This window comes from Tachypleus tridentatus, chromosome 7, assembly GCF_004210375.1.
Source record: "Tachypleus tridentatus isolate NWPU-2018 chromosome 7, ASM421037v1, whole genome shotgun sequence".
NCBI classification, from domain to species: Eukaryota; Metazoa; Arthropoda; class Merostomata; order Xiphosura; family Limulidae; genus Tachypleus; species Tachypleus tridentatus.
Genome location: NC_134831.1, coordinates 193,824,696 through 193,841,453, shown reverse-complemented (window position 1 = coordinate 193,841,453; position 16,758 = coordinate 193,824,696). Strand labels below are relative to the sequence as shown.

General features: G+C 34.7%; 2 protein-coding genes across 2 annotated transcripts in view; both read left to right on the top strand.

The window, feature by feature from the left end:
* The first annotated feature begins 2,185 nt into the window (after positions 1–2,185).
* On the top strand, positions 2,186–12,518 carry LOC143257605 (putative protein-lysine deacylase ABHD14B). Its single transcript, XM_076516588.1, has 4 exons — positions 2,186–2,350; positions 2,739–10,181; positions 11,007–11,220; positions 12,420–12,518. Exons 2-3 carry the CDS (start codon positions 10,098–10,100, stop codon positions 11,196–11,198), a joined length of 276 nt encoding a protein of 91 aa, XP_076372703.1. The 5' UTR covers positions 2,186–2,350; positions 2,739–10,097; the 3' UTR covers positions 11,199–11,220; positions 12,420–12,518.
* An 88-nt stretch (positions 12,519–12,606) lies between these two features.
* LOC143257602 (uncharacterized) overlaps positions 12,607–16,758 on the top strand; it is a 117,656-nt gene continuing 113,504 nt past the window's right edge. Inside the window, exon 1 of the mRNA XM_076516565.1 lies at positions 12,607–12,722. The gene's annotated coding sequence lies outside the window, so the exon portion shown is untranslated. The remainder of the gene's footprint in view (positions 12,723–16,758) is intronic.

The following is a 16,758-nucleotide window of genomic DNA, read 5'->3' as shown; positions in this document are numbered from 1 at the left end:
GCTCGTCCTCAAAGGTAGCCACTTTCACCACGTGGTAACCTTCAAAATATGTACCGAAACAATGACTAATTTATCTCAACATAATTATTCAACATGATGACTCAGCAGTATATTTAAAGTTACTAAGTTGTTTCACGGATATTCTATTACACATTTTTATTTTCTCTCATGTACTGTCTGTTGCTGCCCATTTATGCAGTTCATCTCTTAACTAACACGTTACACAATTTCCCTTCTATAAGAAGCCCCCCCCCTTTCCAGTGGCACAATGGTATGTCTGTGGACTCCCACCTCTAGAAACTTGGTTTCGATACCAGTGATGGGCAGAGCACAAATAGCCCATTGTGTAGCTGTGTACTTAATTCCAAATAATCAATCAATAATCAATTAGAAGTCTCTTTTCTTGGCCGAAAAGGGAAGGAAACTTTCTGGTGGTTCGCCATTTCTTTTGAAAGACTGGAGTGAGATAACGTTGCAAAAAGAGGATATTTATGCTTCTCAAAATCCAACCTAACAGATGAATCCTGACACTGAACGTAAAGCTTCTTGGGCAATAATTTGTAAGAGCCTAAAGAGAGATCTGTAATATTATTTTTTTATACGACTCTGATTTTAAGTCATAGTGTGAGATATAACATTTGCATTTAACTTTGTTTCTTACAATAATTTTACCAATGCTTCGATTGTATTTGGCATTTAAGTCGTAAAGTTTTTGATATTTAATAAGTTAACACAAAAATGAAGTTTTATTCCATGAACTCTATAATTTATAAATAAGGCGACGGATTGCTAGGTGATAATGCACAATTATAGAGTGCAATATTAATTTTCGATATAAATCTCTTAAACGCATAAAGAGTTAAATTATTCACTTACAAAGCTCCTTTTGCCAAGTGCGAGTCATTTCTTGTGGCGTTGGCGAAGAGATACTGAAACATGTAGTCACTTTTAATGCTGCCCATCGCCAAATAAATTTATTTACTCTGAAATGTTGTTTTTACTTTTCAAAAACATTGTAATCTGCAAGTCAATTTTTTTAATTGACAAAAAAGTATTGAAAATTGTATATTTAATAGAAAAAGTAAAACTTATACATACCTCTCTCCCAGGTTGGGAATAGAACCCCCGGTCTCCCGCGTGATAGGAGGGAATACTCACCGCTATACTTTATCCTGATTACAAATAAAATAAAAAGAGATAGTGATAGTAACGTTATCAATACGTAAGCTTTATATTGTGTATGTACATAAAAGAAAGTTAATATTTGTTACTTTTATCAACGCTTGCTCTTAAATTTTGTTTTTATTATTATCGTATCATCAACTGTAGCAGCCAATTTTCTATCGTACAAATATTTAGTGATTAACTGAAATTAACAGAAAATTATCGTACAATTACTTTAAGTGAAAATATTGACAACGGAAAATAATTTCCTTTTGTCTTTGATGAACCTTCATTGCAGCGCTACCTATTATTAACTCATGTCGCAATCTATTATTAAACACCAATATAATAAATTTCAGTTTCTAGAAAATGAATGAAAGTTAAATGAAATTATTATTAAAATGCAACTTGAAATAATTAATTTTTCAAAAGAGTTTAAAAAATAGTGCTCAAGTCTAGAGACGGTTTATGTCAAGCTACTTTAAAAAAGTTGGAACTAAATTGTACAGTATTATAAGTTCTAACGTCTTGGTGATCCTAGCCTTAACATTCTTGTTGCAACGACTGAAACAAAGTTTATGAAGTATATTCAACTCGAATTAAAGCATGGGCTTACCGGGCTGAATTCCAGGGCTTCATACTAATTAGGGGGCCTCAAGCTATGACTATAGATGTATTGCATGAAGAGGTTCTGTCTCGAGGGGACCTGTGAGTATTTTGTCTAAATGTTTCCGATTAATAAATATCTTTTGATTTAGGTGATTACGCATCCTTTCGTTTACTTGAGTTAAATGAAAAAAAAAGTCGTAATGAGCTACAACCATTTGGATCGAAACTAGATTATTAGTGTTTTGAGCCCTCAAGCTCACCGTTGAGTCATCAAGCGCAATTAATTGTTGCCGTGAGCTGGGTACCTGGTGGTATGGATCATATGTGATTTGATCATGCTAAAATCTTGTCAAACAGGTTTCTACACTTTTGTTTATCCTTGATTTTGTAAGTACAATTAGCTAAAGTGGCATACTTTTCATGAGTGTAGGTAGATGCTGCAGCACTGGTAGCGCTATATAAACGAGGTTTCAAGACAAATGTTTCATCCTTCTATTTCATATCATGTACTCACAGTAGAGGAGACGTTATTACCAGATCTTCTTTGTAGAAAAGTGACGATATAGGAACAATTTTTGTATGTCTATCAATTTCGTATTTTCTTTTGTTTATTTAAGTATGTCATTTATTGATTTTGAATAAATTACTCTTTTTTTTCGATAAGTTAACTCAGTATTTGGAAAGCAGTTCTTGGAGTTACTTATAACAAATATACAATATTTCCAACTCTGAAATTCAAATTTCAGAAATTTCGTGAAATTTTGTTAACACGTATTTGAATTTACATATCCTCAAAAAAATTGGTGATCCTATTATTGATGTAATAATAACGAAAGAAAATAGGAAAATAGATTTAAATTTCCATGGCGTGCATATTAAACAAAAATTTATTCTGCTGTACATTTAGGTTTCTTACTGGATATTTTATTGTGGTTTAGGGCAAAGTTTTTTTTTGTTTTTTTCAGTTTGAACTGTATCTAGCCGCTATTTCCTTCTAAGTACCAGTTTGACGGAATATTATGATGTCTCAGCTTTCTGTGCTATTGTTGCTTGCAAGTGCTTCGTTAACACGTTGGCCATGTCAAGCTGAAAGTGCCAGTGGTCAACAAACCTCAGATCAAACAAGATATCACAACTTCAGACTTCTGGAGGCACATCGACCTGAAGTCTCAAGAAATACCAGTAGAAATTAAACGAAAGGTCGCAGACGTTGATATCAAAGAAACCAGTATCACAGTCGATATAAGTTACTTTAATGGTATTAGTTTTTCTATATCCTCTTAGCGTGAGGCTACTAACTCATGCGGATTCACTTACAACTAAGATAATAGATATTATTATAAAACCTCTACTAAACACGTAGATAGAGCAGAATCTTAGTTTTCAGCGTATGTTGACAGCTATTTTGTTATTGTATTCTCAAGACACTGCTATAGGTATTAAAACGTAATTAAAATAAAGTACAGAACAACGTTTTGACCTGTTAACCAGAATATGACTTAAGAAGGTCGAAACGTTGTTCAGTATTTTATTTTAGTTAAAGTTTTAATACCCATACCAGCTATCTTGAGATACATTTTTACTCCATGTGGGTTGTTGTTAGTGATCAGTATCAAACATAATTCTTACTTCAAATTAATTCGTTTAAAAATGGACAACAAAAGGTTTTGATATTCCTACATATTTGCTCTATTGATGACAAATTTAAGTAAAAAATGAAACTTATTTTATGATGGAGTTGTGACAGTTTATAACGTATATGAACGTTCATATTATTTGCTTATATACGTACTTAGTTTCAACTATTAGCTTTACATGCCAGGTTATCTACTGTTCAAGTAATGATGTCAGAGTAGTGACAAGATGGCTATTAATCTTTACTTGATATAGTACATTTTCTTTTGTTACATATAAGTTAACCAACTACATCATATACTTAACTTTACATGCCAGGTTATCTACTGTTCAAGTAATGATGTCAGAGTAGTGACAAGATGGCTATTAATCTTTACTTGATATAGTACATTTTCTTTTGCTACACATAAGTTAACCAACTACATCATGTACTTAACTGAAGCTGCGATAAATTCCAAGTTCTTTTACGTGATTTAGCTCAAATTATGTTCCAAACAGGTGTTCCGACACCACAACTTGTAATCATAACCAGTTTTTAACCACATTGTTATAAAAATTTAGATTTTTTGCAATTTAAGCAGTTTAGATTAGTACCATCTTGAGTCCTGTATACGCAATGATGCCAATAGGTTTGACAATTATCAACTTACTGGCTGTAATGGCTTTTTAACAAGTATAGCTATAGGATTTTACTAACGGAAACAAGTTTTTGATTTTGTGTAAAAGTTTAACAAGTTGTAATCAGTCAGTGAAATTCAAGTTATTTATTCAGCATTACAGATTTATTTCCTTTAGATAAATATTTAAACCCTAGTATTACCGATATACAGTATTGTGCAAAATTGTAAGGACAAAATCAAGGATTAGGTTTTAGGTTTCTGTCAAAGAACATTGGAAGGTAAATCACAGGTGAAACATCAAAATGTTATTAATCTTCGTATTTTGTACAACGGAAACTCAGTGGAAGTGTTGAGTTCAGTGAACAGCTAATATTTTATGTCCCCCTTTTGATTTAATAACTACAGATAGTCTTTCAACCATCGTTGCAACACATGTAATAAAAGTGTCCTTTGGGAATTTACTTCAAATGTCTGTAATACACTTCCATAAAGTTTCTTTAGAAGTAATTTTTGACATGTCACGTTTTTGATCCATCATATTCCAGATCTACTTAAGCTGGTTGAGATCGGGACTCTATGGGGTCATTGTATCATTTAAATGACTCCAGCAGCTTCTTGTCCCAGATCTACTCAAGCTGGTTGAGATCGGGGCTCTATGGGGGCCATTGTATCATTAAAATGACTCCAGCAGTTTCTTTCTTAATGTTTGAAAGAGGGTAGTTATTTTCTAGGTAGTAGAATTCTTAACCAATTATACACAAACCACTGGATATACCATGACGGATCAGTATCTGATGGTATCTGTACTGGTTCATTATTCCATTTATTTTGCAAATATCTCCTGCTGCATTAACAGAAAAGCACCTCCATACCATTATACTGACTCCACCTATATTTCATGGTTGGTGCTATGTACTGAGGTAAGTATCTTTCACCTCTGTATGAAGGTTTATTTGTGGAGTGTTATTAAATTGATTTCTAACATACACCGGTACCATATATTTCTTTCTATATAGTTAACACACTGCATTGGGCACCATGACAGTTATTTCAGACCTTAAATTTAATCAGTATGTTCATTCAAGCAAAACCTTTATGATATGTCCTTGGTACAAGTTTACGGAAATTCTAAAGAATGACAAGTATTCTCATACTGGTTCATCGGTTGTCAACAGCAAAGTATTACCATGTTGTTTTAGGTATAAAATATTTGAGTTTTCTAACACTTTTGTGTTTGTGTTTTCTTATAGCAAAGCCACATCGGACTATCTCTTGAGTCCATCGATGGGAATCGAACCCCTGATTTTAGCACTGTAAATCCGTAGACTTACCACTGTAACAGCGGGGGACAACACTTTTGTTCAGTACTGTAATTGAATACTTGTTAGATGTGATTTTGGTTTGGTTTGTTGTAAATTTCGCGCAAAGCTACTCGAGGGCTATCTTTTATCAATGAATAGCGTGATTGACCGTCACATTATAACGCTTCCACGGCTGAAACGGAGAGCATGTTTGGTGTGACGGGGATTCGAACCGGTGACCCTCAGCTTACGAATCGAGTGTCTTACCCACCTGGTCATGGCGGGCCTGTTAGATACATATACCCTAGTCAAAAATGAGTGATATTGAGAAAAAAAGAAGACATAATGCGACTATTTTCACAAATGTATATTGAATTCTCTATTTGTTTCATATATAAAATATTTGAAGTCTTGCGTATTTTACAAATAGAATATTTGAGTTCGCTATGTGCTATATATATAAAACCAATAATTTCATCCTATTATAAAGTTCTTTATACTGAATGTTGTAATAATAATATAGATGTAGCAATATGATGTAATGTGTAGAACCTACGTGTATGGAGACACCTAAACAGTCTGTAATTTTAATGTTATCTTAACACTGTTTCAAAACTGATTTTTAAATGATATTTTTTTTATAATGGAATTGTGAGAAGGCTCAAGGACTGTTTGATAATTTTGACTGATGGTAAAGATAGTTTGTACTGTTTATTATTTTATATCATATTAAACAATATGATTGGTAATATTGCAACTTCCTAGGAAGGAAATACAAACAGGTAGTCATTTACTAAACTGTCACAGTTTCAAACAGTTGTACATAATTTTTTTTAGACTTTCTCACGGAATCATGTTCATGTGATACTTAGCTACAGATAAGCCTTAAAATCGTGCATGCAGAACGATCTAAGTGAAGAATAAATCGAACATGGATGGAAGGGTAAAGCAAGTAAACCAAAGTTTAATTTAAAACAATAAAATTGTTTTTTCAACGCTAACACAGTATTATGTTACCTAGGGGCACCTGGCGTTCGACTCACGAACTACTACTGATTGTGGGTTTGAATCCCGCCATCAAACATGCTCGATCTTTTAGCCGTGGAGCGTTTTAATGTGCGGTCAATTCTAATTTTCTTGTCAGCGGTGGGTAATGTTAACTAAATTCTTTCCTGTGCATTTATCAGAAGCTTATGTATTTCCTGTTTGAATAGGCTGTATTCCAAGAAATTATAGAAGAAGGATTAACTCACGTTTACGGACAACAAAAAATTTCGTTAACTGCAAGGATAATTAGAGTAAAAATTTATGAATATACCTGAATACATTCATGATGTTAAGAAAACATAAATAAATAAAATAAAAAATAAAACATTTGAAGCCCTGTAGCCTAAATGATTTCAAAAGGTGGAATTGTGTTAATCAGGGATCTTCGAATAAAGATATATTCGAATAAACTGGAAACAGTTTGATTTAGTAACGAATAAAACTTTATTATAAATGCACACCGTTTTGACCTGATTATTTCATTATCAGGTTCAAGTAGTTTACAGTGACACAGTAATACAGACACTAAAGAATAAAGAGGTCACATGACTGGAGACTGCTTTACAACATGGTATAGGTATTTTAGTACCCTGGGTGTTGGTTTTTGGGCGGGGTTGTTTTGTTCAATTAAGATAGCTTCCTTCACTCTTTGTTTATCGTTATTTGGTTCTTTTTTTAAAATTACACTGTCTTTTGTGGATATACTGTGGATTTTTGAGTTACAATGGTGGAAAACATGGGAGAGTTTTTCATTATTATGTTCAGTGAATCTGATTTATAACATTCTGTCGATTTCTCTGATCTAAAATTCTGGATAGGTTTGGTCTGTTTTGGATTTCGCTCAAAGCTACACGAGAGTTATCTGCGCTAGCCGTCCCTAATTTTGCAGTGTTTGACTAGAGGGAAGGCAGCTAGTCATCACCAACCACCGCCAACTCTTGGGCTACTCTTTTACCAACGAATAGTGGGATTGACCGCAAATTATAATGTCCTCACGGCTGAAAGGGCGAGCATGTTTGGCGTAACGGGGATTCGAAACCGCGACCCTCGGATTACGAATCGAGTGCCTTAACCACGATATTTTTATAAAGCCAAACATTGTTGATTATCATTTGCATTGAATACAAATCTTCCCTATATTTGTATCTCTTTGTGGTTCCTGAAGCGATATTCTATTGTCCTGATTCCAAACTTGTACAGTTTTACAATACAACATTTTTTTATCTTGTTACTAAAGATTGGTACTTTCTCTTGACAAAACGGATGGAGAGTCAGTGACATCCCTCAACTCAAAAGTGTATTTTGTAGTTTTAATTAAAAACCCACATTCGTCACAACAAAGCTATAGGAGTTTCAAAAACGTCTCCAGTTGTCGACAGTAAAAGGAAATATGCTGAAAAAGTGAAAGATGTTGATTCCATGTTTTCTGCTCTTGTGGAATTATTTACTACTAGAATGTCACATATGTAAACATTTTTCTAAAGTTACGTTATTCTCATTGGAAATTACGTTTTATGTGTTTCCCACGTCCTAAACAAAAATCACCAATAAGCTGACTTACCAGTGTTTTTTCCTATTATTTTAGTGCAGCCTATTTGAATAATCTGCCATATTTATATTATTTTCCATAATGTACCTAGGGCATTAACAATTATGTTTCAGTTGGTACTTCTAGGACTTAAACAAAACTATGTTTCAGTTAATACTCCCAGAACTTTAACAGCTATGTTTCAGTTAGTTAACCAGCAGAACTCATCCATCACACAATTTGTCGTTCCTTTACAAGGAAACTCGCTGAAAGGTTACAGCAGCAACAGGCCTAAGGAATGTTTCTGTGAGGAGAGACACACAGGATGATTGAAATTAATCGAGGCTTTAGTGTCATATAAACTGAAATGGAAACCTCGACTGTTCCACTGTACGAAGGTAGCCATTTTTATTATGTAGAAGAATTGTATCCAGTGTCTTTTAGTTTTTGTTTAGTAGAAAGAAGTCTATTAACCTACAAGGACCCTGCTACGGGACAGTGAGGCAGGTCCATGTTGGAGAAATTAGAACTCAATGAGTGAGTGCGTCATCAAATAATTGGCCTGCACTTCGGGGAGGCCGATGGAGAGAGGTCTAAGCTGCAAAAGAGACAGGAGAAGACGTAGATTTATTAATACGTGTATCCTTGGAGGGCAGAAGACTCTTCACATGCTGAGAGAAAGTCTTTATAAGAAAATCAGACAGATTTGTCTGTACCTCTGCTGTACCAGTAGAGTGGAGTACAACAGCATACATCAGAGGTGGAAGAGGAAACAACAGTTTATGTGTTTCTGGATAAGAAATGTTGTTTGTGGTCTTCAAAAAATACACCTCTTTTTCCTTTGCTAATTCAGGGCAAGGACGAAAACATGGAGGGTGGGAACCATTACAGTTAGAGCAATGTGGGTCCGATTGACACTCATAGCTGTTGTGCCCTTAGCCTCCAGAACGAGCACGTGTCAAAGAATTACAACAAGATTTCTTAGAATCTCTGAACCTTTAGCATTGGAAACATGTGACAGATAATTTGCTTTAATAGTGGCAGGCAGAGATAGCAATTTAAACGGAAACATCAGAACGTTTGTAATCCAAATTGTTCCATTTTTACAAATGGAGAGAGGCCGAACAGCCGAAACACCTTGGCTGGAGAAACAATCGAGGATCTCCGATTCAAGGATGGTAAGTAAATTTTTCTTTATGATCACTCCTCTTGATGAATTCAGATTAGCATGGGAGTAACCTTGAAAGGCATATTCCCAATGGACTTCGATTTCATGAGGAGTGTGCTATCTTGTGTTTAAGATATTTCAACTGAGATATCCTCATATTGTAGCTTTTTGACAAACTCAGAAGAGCTAATCAGCCCATTTGGTTACTTCTGAATGAAAAAGGGAGCCATTTGTCCTCGTGATTGATCGTTTACTCATGAATTTTATTTTATTTTGATGTTCATTATTTTTATTATCCATAAGGAATACAGAATGATTCATTATCCATTGACCCCACACTCCATGGAGTCCAACAAGAGGACGCGCTACACTACCCAACTAGGACAGTGTCGCTATGCCATAGTTTTGTGAGTGTTATACCCAAACACTAGCATCAGACATACTGCCCATAATACCCGTTGAGGACGTTCAACACCAATACTCAGTTTATCTCTGCCCAACAGGATCACATGACTGACTTTAGGGGAAAGCATCACAAGTTCACCCAGCTACAGGACTTTATCGGCAAAGTGGTGTGTTTCAGTCCCTCCGACGCCTCTCAACCAATAGAATCCTCTTCTTTCCTTCGAAGCCCTACAAGGTTCCCTCGTCATGTAAAGGAATCCACATCGAGAGGTAACCATTTGGACTTGTTTTAAAAACAAGAGTACCAATACACACAAAATATATTATAATGGTTTTATCTTAAACCTGAATAACCATCAACTTCTATATTTATTTATAACTTTACAACATGTCTGAATTATTAGGAAGAATTATATTATGTTCATATTCCAAATCCACCAAGTAGTAAGTGGATGTAGATTATGTTGTTCCATATGAAATATTTGAAGTAAGTGGATGTAGATTATGTTGTTCCATATGAAATATTTGAAGTAAGTGGTTGTATAGCCTGTTGTTCCTAATGGAATGTTTCTGCTAAGTGGACGTAGGTGCTGTTGCCCCAAATGGAATATTTCTGGTAAATGGAATGTAGATGCTGTTGCCCCAAATGGAATATTTCTGGTAAATGGAATGTAGATGCTGTTGCCCCAATTGAAATATTTCTGGTAAGTGGAATGTAGATGCTGTTGCCGCAAATGCAATATCTGTGGTAAGTGGATGTAGATCCTGATACTATATGATGTTATAGCTTGTGCTCGGTAACATACGCTCATTGGCAAGTCAAAATAAATTATAGATCTTTACATTTTTTACTGTTTTATGACTCGGTGACACAGCGGTACCTCTGCGGACTCACAACGTCACAAACCTTTGGTCTTCACTTCAAACAAATAAACTCTTTAATAAAATAATTTGAAATATAACATTCATTTATTTATATTGTGTGAATTGAAAACTGAATTAAACCTGAGATTCTAAGTGAGTATTGTATTTTGTGTATGAATATATTATGTAGACTCATCATTCATTACTGCGTAGATAGGTACGTGTAATACATTTCGTGAAATATGAATTTCTTTTGTTACTTAGAAATTACAACTTTACCTGTCAATTTGTATAGAACTGTTGTTACGTAGAAACTACTTGTCAATATGTATAAATTAACACATTATTCACACAGTTATTTTTATTTCGGGTTCAAGTTGAACCTGAAAATGTTTTTAGAAGTAACATTTTGCCTCAAGTTTCACATTTGTGAGAACCACTAAAATATTGTTAGAAATTATAAACCACCGTATATAATATATACATAGTATGTAATTTATATAGATAGATGGGTTATATATAAAAGGAAACAGTAGTTGGTAATCATATCAATTTGACGTTTTGTTACGATTTTCTGAAAAAGAAAAAAACGAAACGTGTTTGTGATTTATATTCCGTTATTGTTTTATTTTTTGTAATCATGTTTTTTTCATAACTGTAACCAGAATGTCAAAGTGTTCTACCGTGAAGCTTTACCTCAGGACACTTCCAATTTCCACATTTCCATCCTTCTACTGCACGGAGCAACGTTTTCTTCCAAAACCTGGCTGTACCTGGGCACAATACAAGTGCTGGCTGCAATGGGCTACCGGACTGTAGCAATGGATGTACCTGGTGGGCTTTCTGTTCATTACTAACTTAACATTACAACATTTAGAGGTAGGTGTCAGTTCATTACTAACTTAGCATTACAACATTTAGAGATAGGCGTCAGTTCATTACTAACTTAACATTACAACATTTAGAGGTAGGTGTCAGTTCATTACTAACCTAACATTACAACATTTAGAGATAGGCGTCAGTTCATTACCAACTTAACATTACAACATTTAGAGGTAGGCGTCAGTTCATTACTAACTTAACATTACAACATTTAGAGGTAGGCCTCAGTTCATTACTCACGTTGCTCCCCCCCACAATGACACAGCGGTACACCTGCAGATTTATAAAGCTAGAATCCGGGTTTCGATACTCGTGGCAGAACAAAGCACAGATAGTCCATTGTGTTGCTTTGTGCTGAACTTCAAAACAAACAATACTAACTTAACATTACAATATTTTGATATAGACTCCAGTTCATTGCTAATTTAACATTACAATATTTTGATATAGACTCCAGTTCATTGCTAACTTAACATTACAATATTTTGATATAGACTCCAGTTCATTGCTAACTTAGCATTACAATATTTTGATATAGACTCCAGTTCATTGCTAATTTAACATTACAATATTTTGATATAGACTCCAGTTCATCACTGAATGAAGAGATAGGTAGTCAAGACCTTTATCGTAAATTAAATTCTTTGTTTGTTTTTTAAATTTCACACAAAGCTACACGAGGGCTATCTACGCTAGCCGTCCCTAATTTAGCAGTGTAAGACTAGAGGAAATGTAGATAGTTAACATCACCCACCGCCAACTCTTGGTATACTCCTTTACCAATAAATATTGGATTTACGGCTGAATGGGCGAGCATGTTAGGTGTGACGGGGATTGAAACTTCCGACCCTTAGATGCGAGTCAAGCGCCTCAACCACCTGACCATTTTGGATCCTGACCAGTTGTGAATAGAGTTTCAAACACAGTTGTGTATCTCTTGTGTAGTGAAATAGGCTATCATGTTAAGTATGTATTTAATTAGCATGTTTTATTCTTAGGAATTGAACGTTTTTAAACGATCATGTTTAATAATCTCTCAATTGTGTAAATCTACAATTGTATTTCTTATTTTCGACATAAATGTGTTATGCAAAAGTTTAATCCTGGTGACCTTTAACCTGCAGTTTACGCGGCGCGATCTTTGTTTGTATATATATTATTTACTGCACGTTTATGTTTGAATATTTTTGTAACAGGTTTCGGTAACAGCGAGAGGGCACGCATCTCTGACCGCGGCGAGTTCATTAACGACGTAGTTAAAGCCTTGAACTTGCTACGTCCTGTGGTGGTCAGTCCTAGTATGAGTGGAGCTTTTGCTCTTCCGTACCTGGTAAAACATTCAACGGACATATGTTCCAGTTGCACCCGGGGCTACAAGCATTCTTGAAAGACAAACTTGTGGTAATGATGGTCAGTCAAAAGAAATGTCCCTTGACAGTGTATGTGAAAGCCTAAAGGATTACTTTTCACTTCCCCCTCATGACTTAAGTTGTCTTAAGGTAAGCAATTTAAATGTCAACATCAAACGAAACATATAACTGATAAAGTGTGTGGGGTAGAAACCTTTTCAAACGTAAGATACCTGGTAAGCACATTTCACTTCGTTTAAGAAACATTTTATCAACGTACTTTTGTACTTGAAATTTTCAATAAAATACAGTTACCTAAATTAACCCACAATTACTGAACTTTCACTCGCGATTTAGATATAACTGAATATGTTTACTTGTTTATATGCATTTCATCATTTATCGAGTCTTTTGTTCAGTTGAGTTAAGTACACGAAGTAAACTTTACTATTTATTCTCCTAAAATAATTATAAACCTAAATAAATACCCAAGTCATTTTATTTTGTTAAAGTAGTCAAGTTCGAGTTATGGTTATGTGACGATTTTAAAAGAAATGTTGTACCAGTTATACACTAGTAAACTGTATTTCAGGTATTTCACGACTATTTAAAAACACATAAACAATCACAACAGATACATAAGTGAAGACTAGATTTTCGATATTTTAAATAAGTCGAGAAATTTTGGGTAAATTTCTAATTAGTTTTTCTGTGAGATGCACTTTCAACTTTCTTAACATTTTAAAATGAAAACGTTATTTCTTATTCTACGTTGAAATTGATCAAATTTCATGATTGACTTTTATCTGTTGGTTTATATATTAAGTTATATTAAGAAACAAAGAGCACCAGTTTCATCAATACATTCAATCCTTCAAAATCAGGTTTATACGTTTGATATTCAGTCATATAATATATTTATTATTAAAAACACATTATGGGTCACGTGGTATTTTACAGAGAATTTAAATTGCGTTTGTAATGTTTATTGGAAATTTTATCAGTTGAATTATTAAGAAAGACAAATAATTTATTTATTTATTTATTGAACTTATCTTATTATTTAAAACATAATTGAAAAGGCTGAATATTTCAGTTTTTGTCAGTTGTGATAAAGTAAAGCTATTCTCCTATATATTTTAATATTTTTTGTATGTTATTGTGTACAAAGCTATACAATGAGCTATTCATCGCTGGTATCAAAACCCGAATTTTATCTTTTTAAGTTGTGAGACTTCCAGCTAAGCCATGAGAGGAGGGTATCTTATTCTTTAATATATTTTATAGCGAGTAATAAATAAAAATAATAAACTTTTAGATCTGTCATCAAAATGTTACTATTTCTTCTTCATGTAAACCATGTCTATCTGAAAGTAGAATGTAGCTTCTAATAAACATGTAAAAGAAGATATGGAAATCAAGATTATCTCCCCCTCTCTCTACACACACGTCTAGTGTTTATTGTTAGTCTTCTGGAAACCAAGATTATCTCCCCCTCTCTCTACACACACGTCTAGTGTTTATTGTTAGTCTTCTGGAAATCAAGATTATCTCCCCCTCTCTCTACACACAGGTCTAGTGTTTATTATTAGTCTTCTGGAAATCAAGATTATCTCCCCTTCTCTCTACACACAGGTCTAGTGTTTATTGTTAGTCTTCTGGAAATCAAGATTATCTCCCCCTCTCTCTACACACATGTCTAGTGTTTATTATTAGTCTTCTGGAAATCAAGATTATCTCCCCCTCTCTCTACACACAGGTCTAGTGTTTATTGTTAGTCTTCTGGAAATCAAGATTATCTCCCCCTCTCTCTACACACATGTAGAAGGCAGCTAGTCATCACCACCCAGCGGCTACTCTTTTACCAACGAATAGTGGGATTGACCGTCACATTATATCGTTCCCACAGCTGAAAGGGCGAGCATGTTTGGTGCGACCGGGATCCGAACCCGCGACCCTCGGATTACGAGTCGAAGGCCTTAACACGCTTGGCCATCCCGGACCAATTCTGGTGTAAAAATATTTTCATTACATCTTGAAATTAGCTTTCTTACAGAAATCTGGTGTAACTTCAAAAACTTAAGTACAGGGTGAAACAGAAATTACCAGTCAATAACAAATGAACATCAGATGACTGCAACATGCTCAATGCTTCGTACACTATGCAATTGGCGTTTTTAAGGAGCTAACCCCTATATTATGTATTAAGTGAAGGAGTAAAAAAAAGCAGTAGGCATAATATTAAATTTTATTCCACGCTTTTAAAGACTACACTAACTTCCAGTCAGTGGGAAAATGTCTTCAAAACAAGTGATAAAAACAAATGTAAAATAATATAGGGATGGCGGTACCAAAAGTAACGCAAAGAATAATGTAGAAATGATACAGCTATACATAATTTATTTCTGCCCTGCCGTATCAGAACGCTGTGTCTGCGGACTTTCAACACTAAAAACCGGGTTTTGATATCCATGGAGAGCAGAGTACAGATATCTTTGTGCTTAACTTTAAACAAACACATAAAGATTGTACTTAGATGACACTATACAATGCATACTTTAATATTACTGCAGTTATATATTCTTAATTGTTGATATACAATTTGTTTATCATAATATCTTGATCACGTCCGGTCAATTCGACCGACCTTGTAGCGATTTTGTACTCGTGCACTTTTACAGGGTAATATTAAACTAATATTGAAAGCTATATAGGGATGCCTGTGTGTAGCTCTATCAACTTTGTATTGCTGTTTGGATTCTTCTTGGCACTGTTTTTCCTACATCATTTTACATTTAAAAATATTTTTACAACTCGTATTCGTTTAAAGTTGAAGTTTACTTCGATGATCAAACTAATAACAAGGATTTGAAGATCATAATTTAAAACAAGTTCAAACGGCAAAATAAATTAATTGTAGCACAAGTCCTACTGTAGAGCATTCTCATAACCTGATAAAACAGTGTAGCAGCTAAAAGTAGAAGTCTTTATTTCGTCCGAGGTTATTTGTTAACTACTGGTTTGTGTTTGACCTCATTCTGTAGTCAAGTTGCATTTAATGCGCAGTAAGTAAAGATGTTCATTTATTTTGTTTGTTTGTTAATTGAGTTTCGTCCAAAACTACTAAAGAGACTCTCTGGCTAGCTGTTCCTAATGTAGAGGTGATGGACTAAAGGGAAGGCGGCCAGTCAACACCAAACACGGCCAGTTCTTGACCCACTTTTTACAAACGAATAGTAGGATTGACTGTAACATTATATCGCCCTCACCGCTGAAAGGTGGAACATATTTGGTGACGTATTTTGATCCAGAGAGCCGCAGATTGTGAGTCGAGTGTCATAATCACTGTGCCATGTCAGGAAAAAGTCCAGTACACTTTAAGAAACCTACTCGTTTTTTGAAACTAAGAGAGTATCCATCTGAAATGGGGTCTGATGGTTAGGCCTCTTTACTTGCAATCAGTAGGGCAGCCATGTTTTACATTTGGGAGGGGGTAAGAAAAGGTAAAGGAGGTCAATAAATTGAAAAGTTGAGACTGATCTAAATGTTTAATAAAATGGTCATTAAAATAAATCAAATGTATTTATTTTTATTAAATTACACAAAACGAGTTTATTATATATAAAAGCTGAAAAATAATATGTGATCAATATACCTACATTTTTCAGAGGGCTACCTCTCTTCCGACTATGCTTCTGCTAGCAATCCACAGGTCACGGGTTAGAATCCCTATCCCCAAACATGCTCGTCCCTTTAGGTTTGCTCTCAGGGTCGTGGGCTCGAATCTCCGTCACAACAAACACGCTCGCCCTTTCAGTCATGGGAGCGTTATAATGTGATGGTCAATTCCACTATTCCACTGGTAAAATAGTAGCCCAAGAGTATGCGTAAGGTGGTGAAGACTAGCTGCCTTCCCTCTAATCTTATACTGCTAAATTAGGAATGGCTAATGCAGATAGCCCTGGTGTAGCTTTACGCGAAATTCAGAAACAAACAAATAATTATAGCGTGAACGAAACGGCACCATGCAGTCCTATACCACACATCAGGGTGAACTACTCAAGTATAAAAATCCCTGTCTAATACAAAATACCCGAGTAGCCTTTTCCAAATCTGAGTGGGAATAAGGTAGATTAAAAAATAAAAGTGACTATCTGAAATACTTAGTTGTCGTTAAAGATATTTT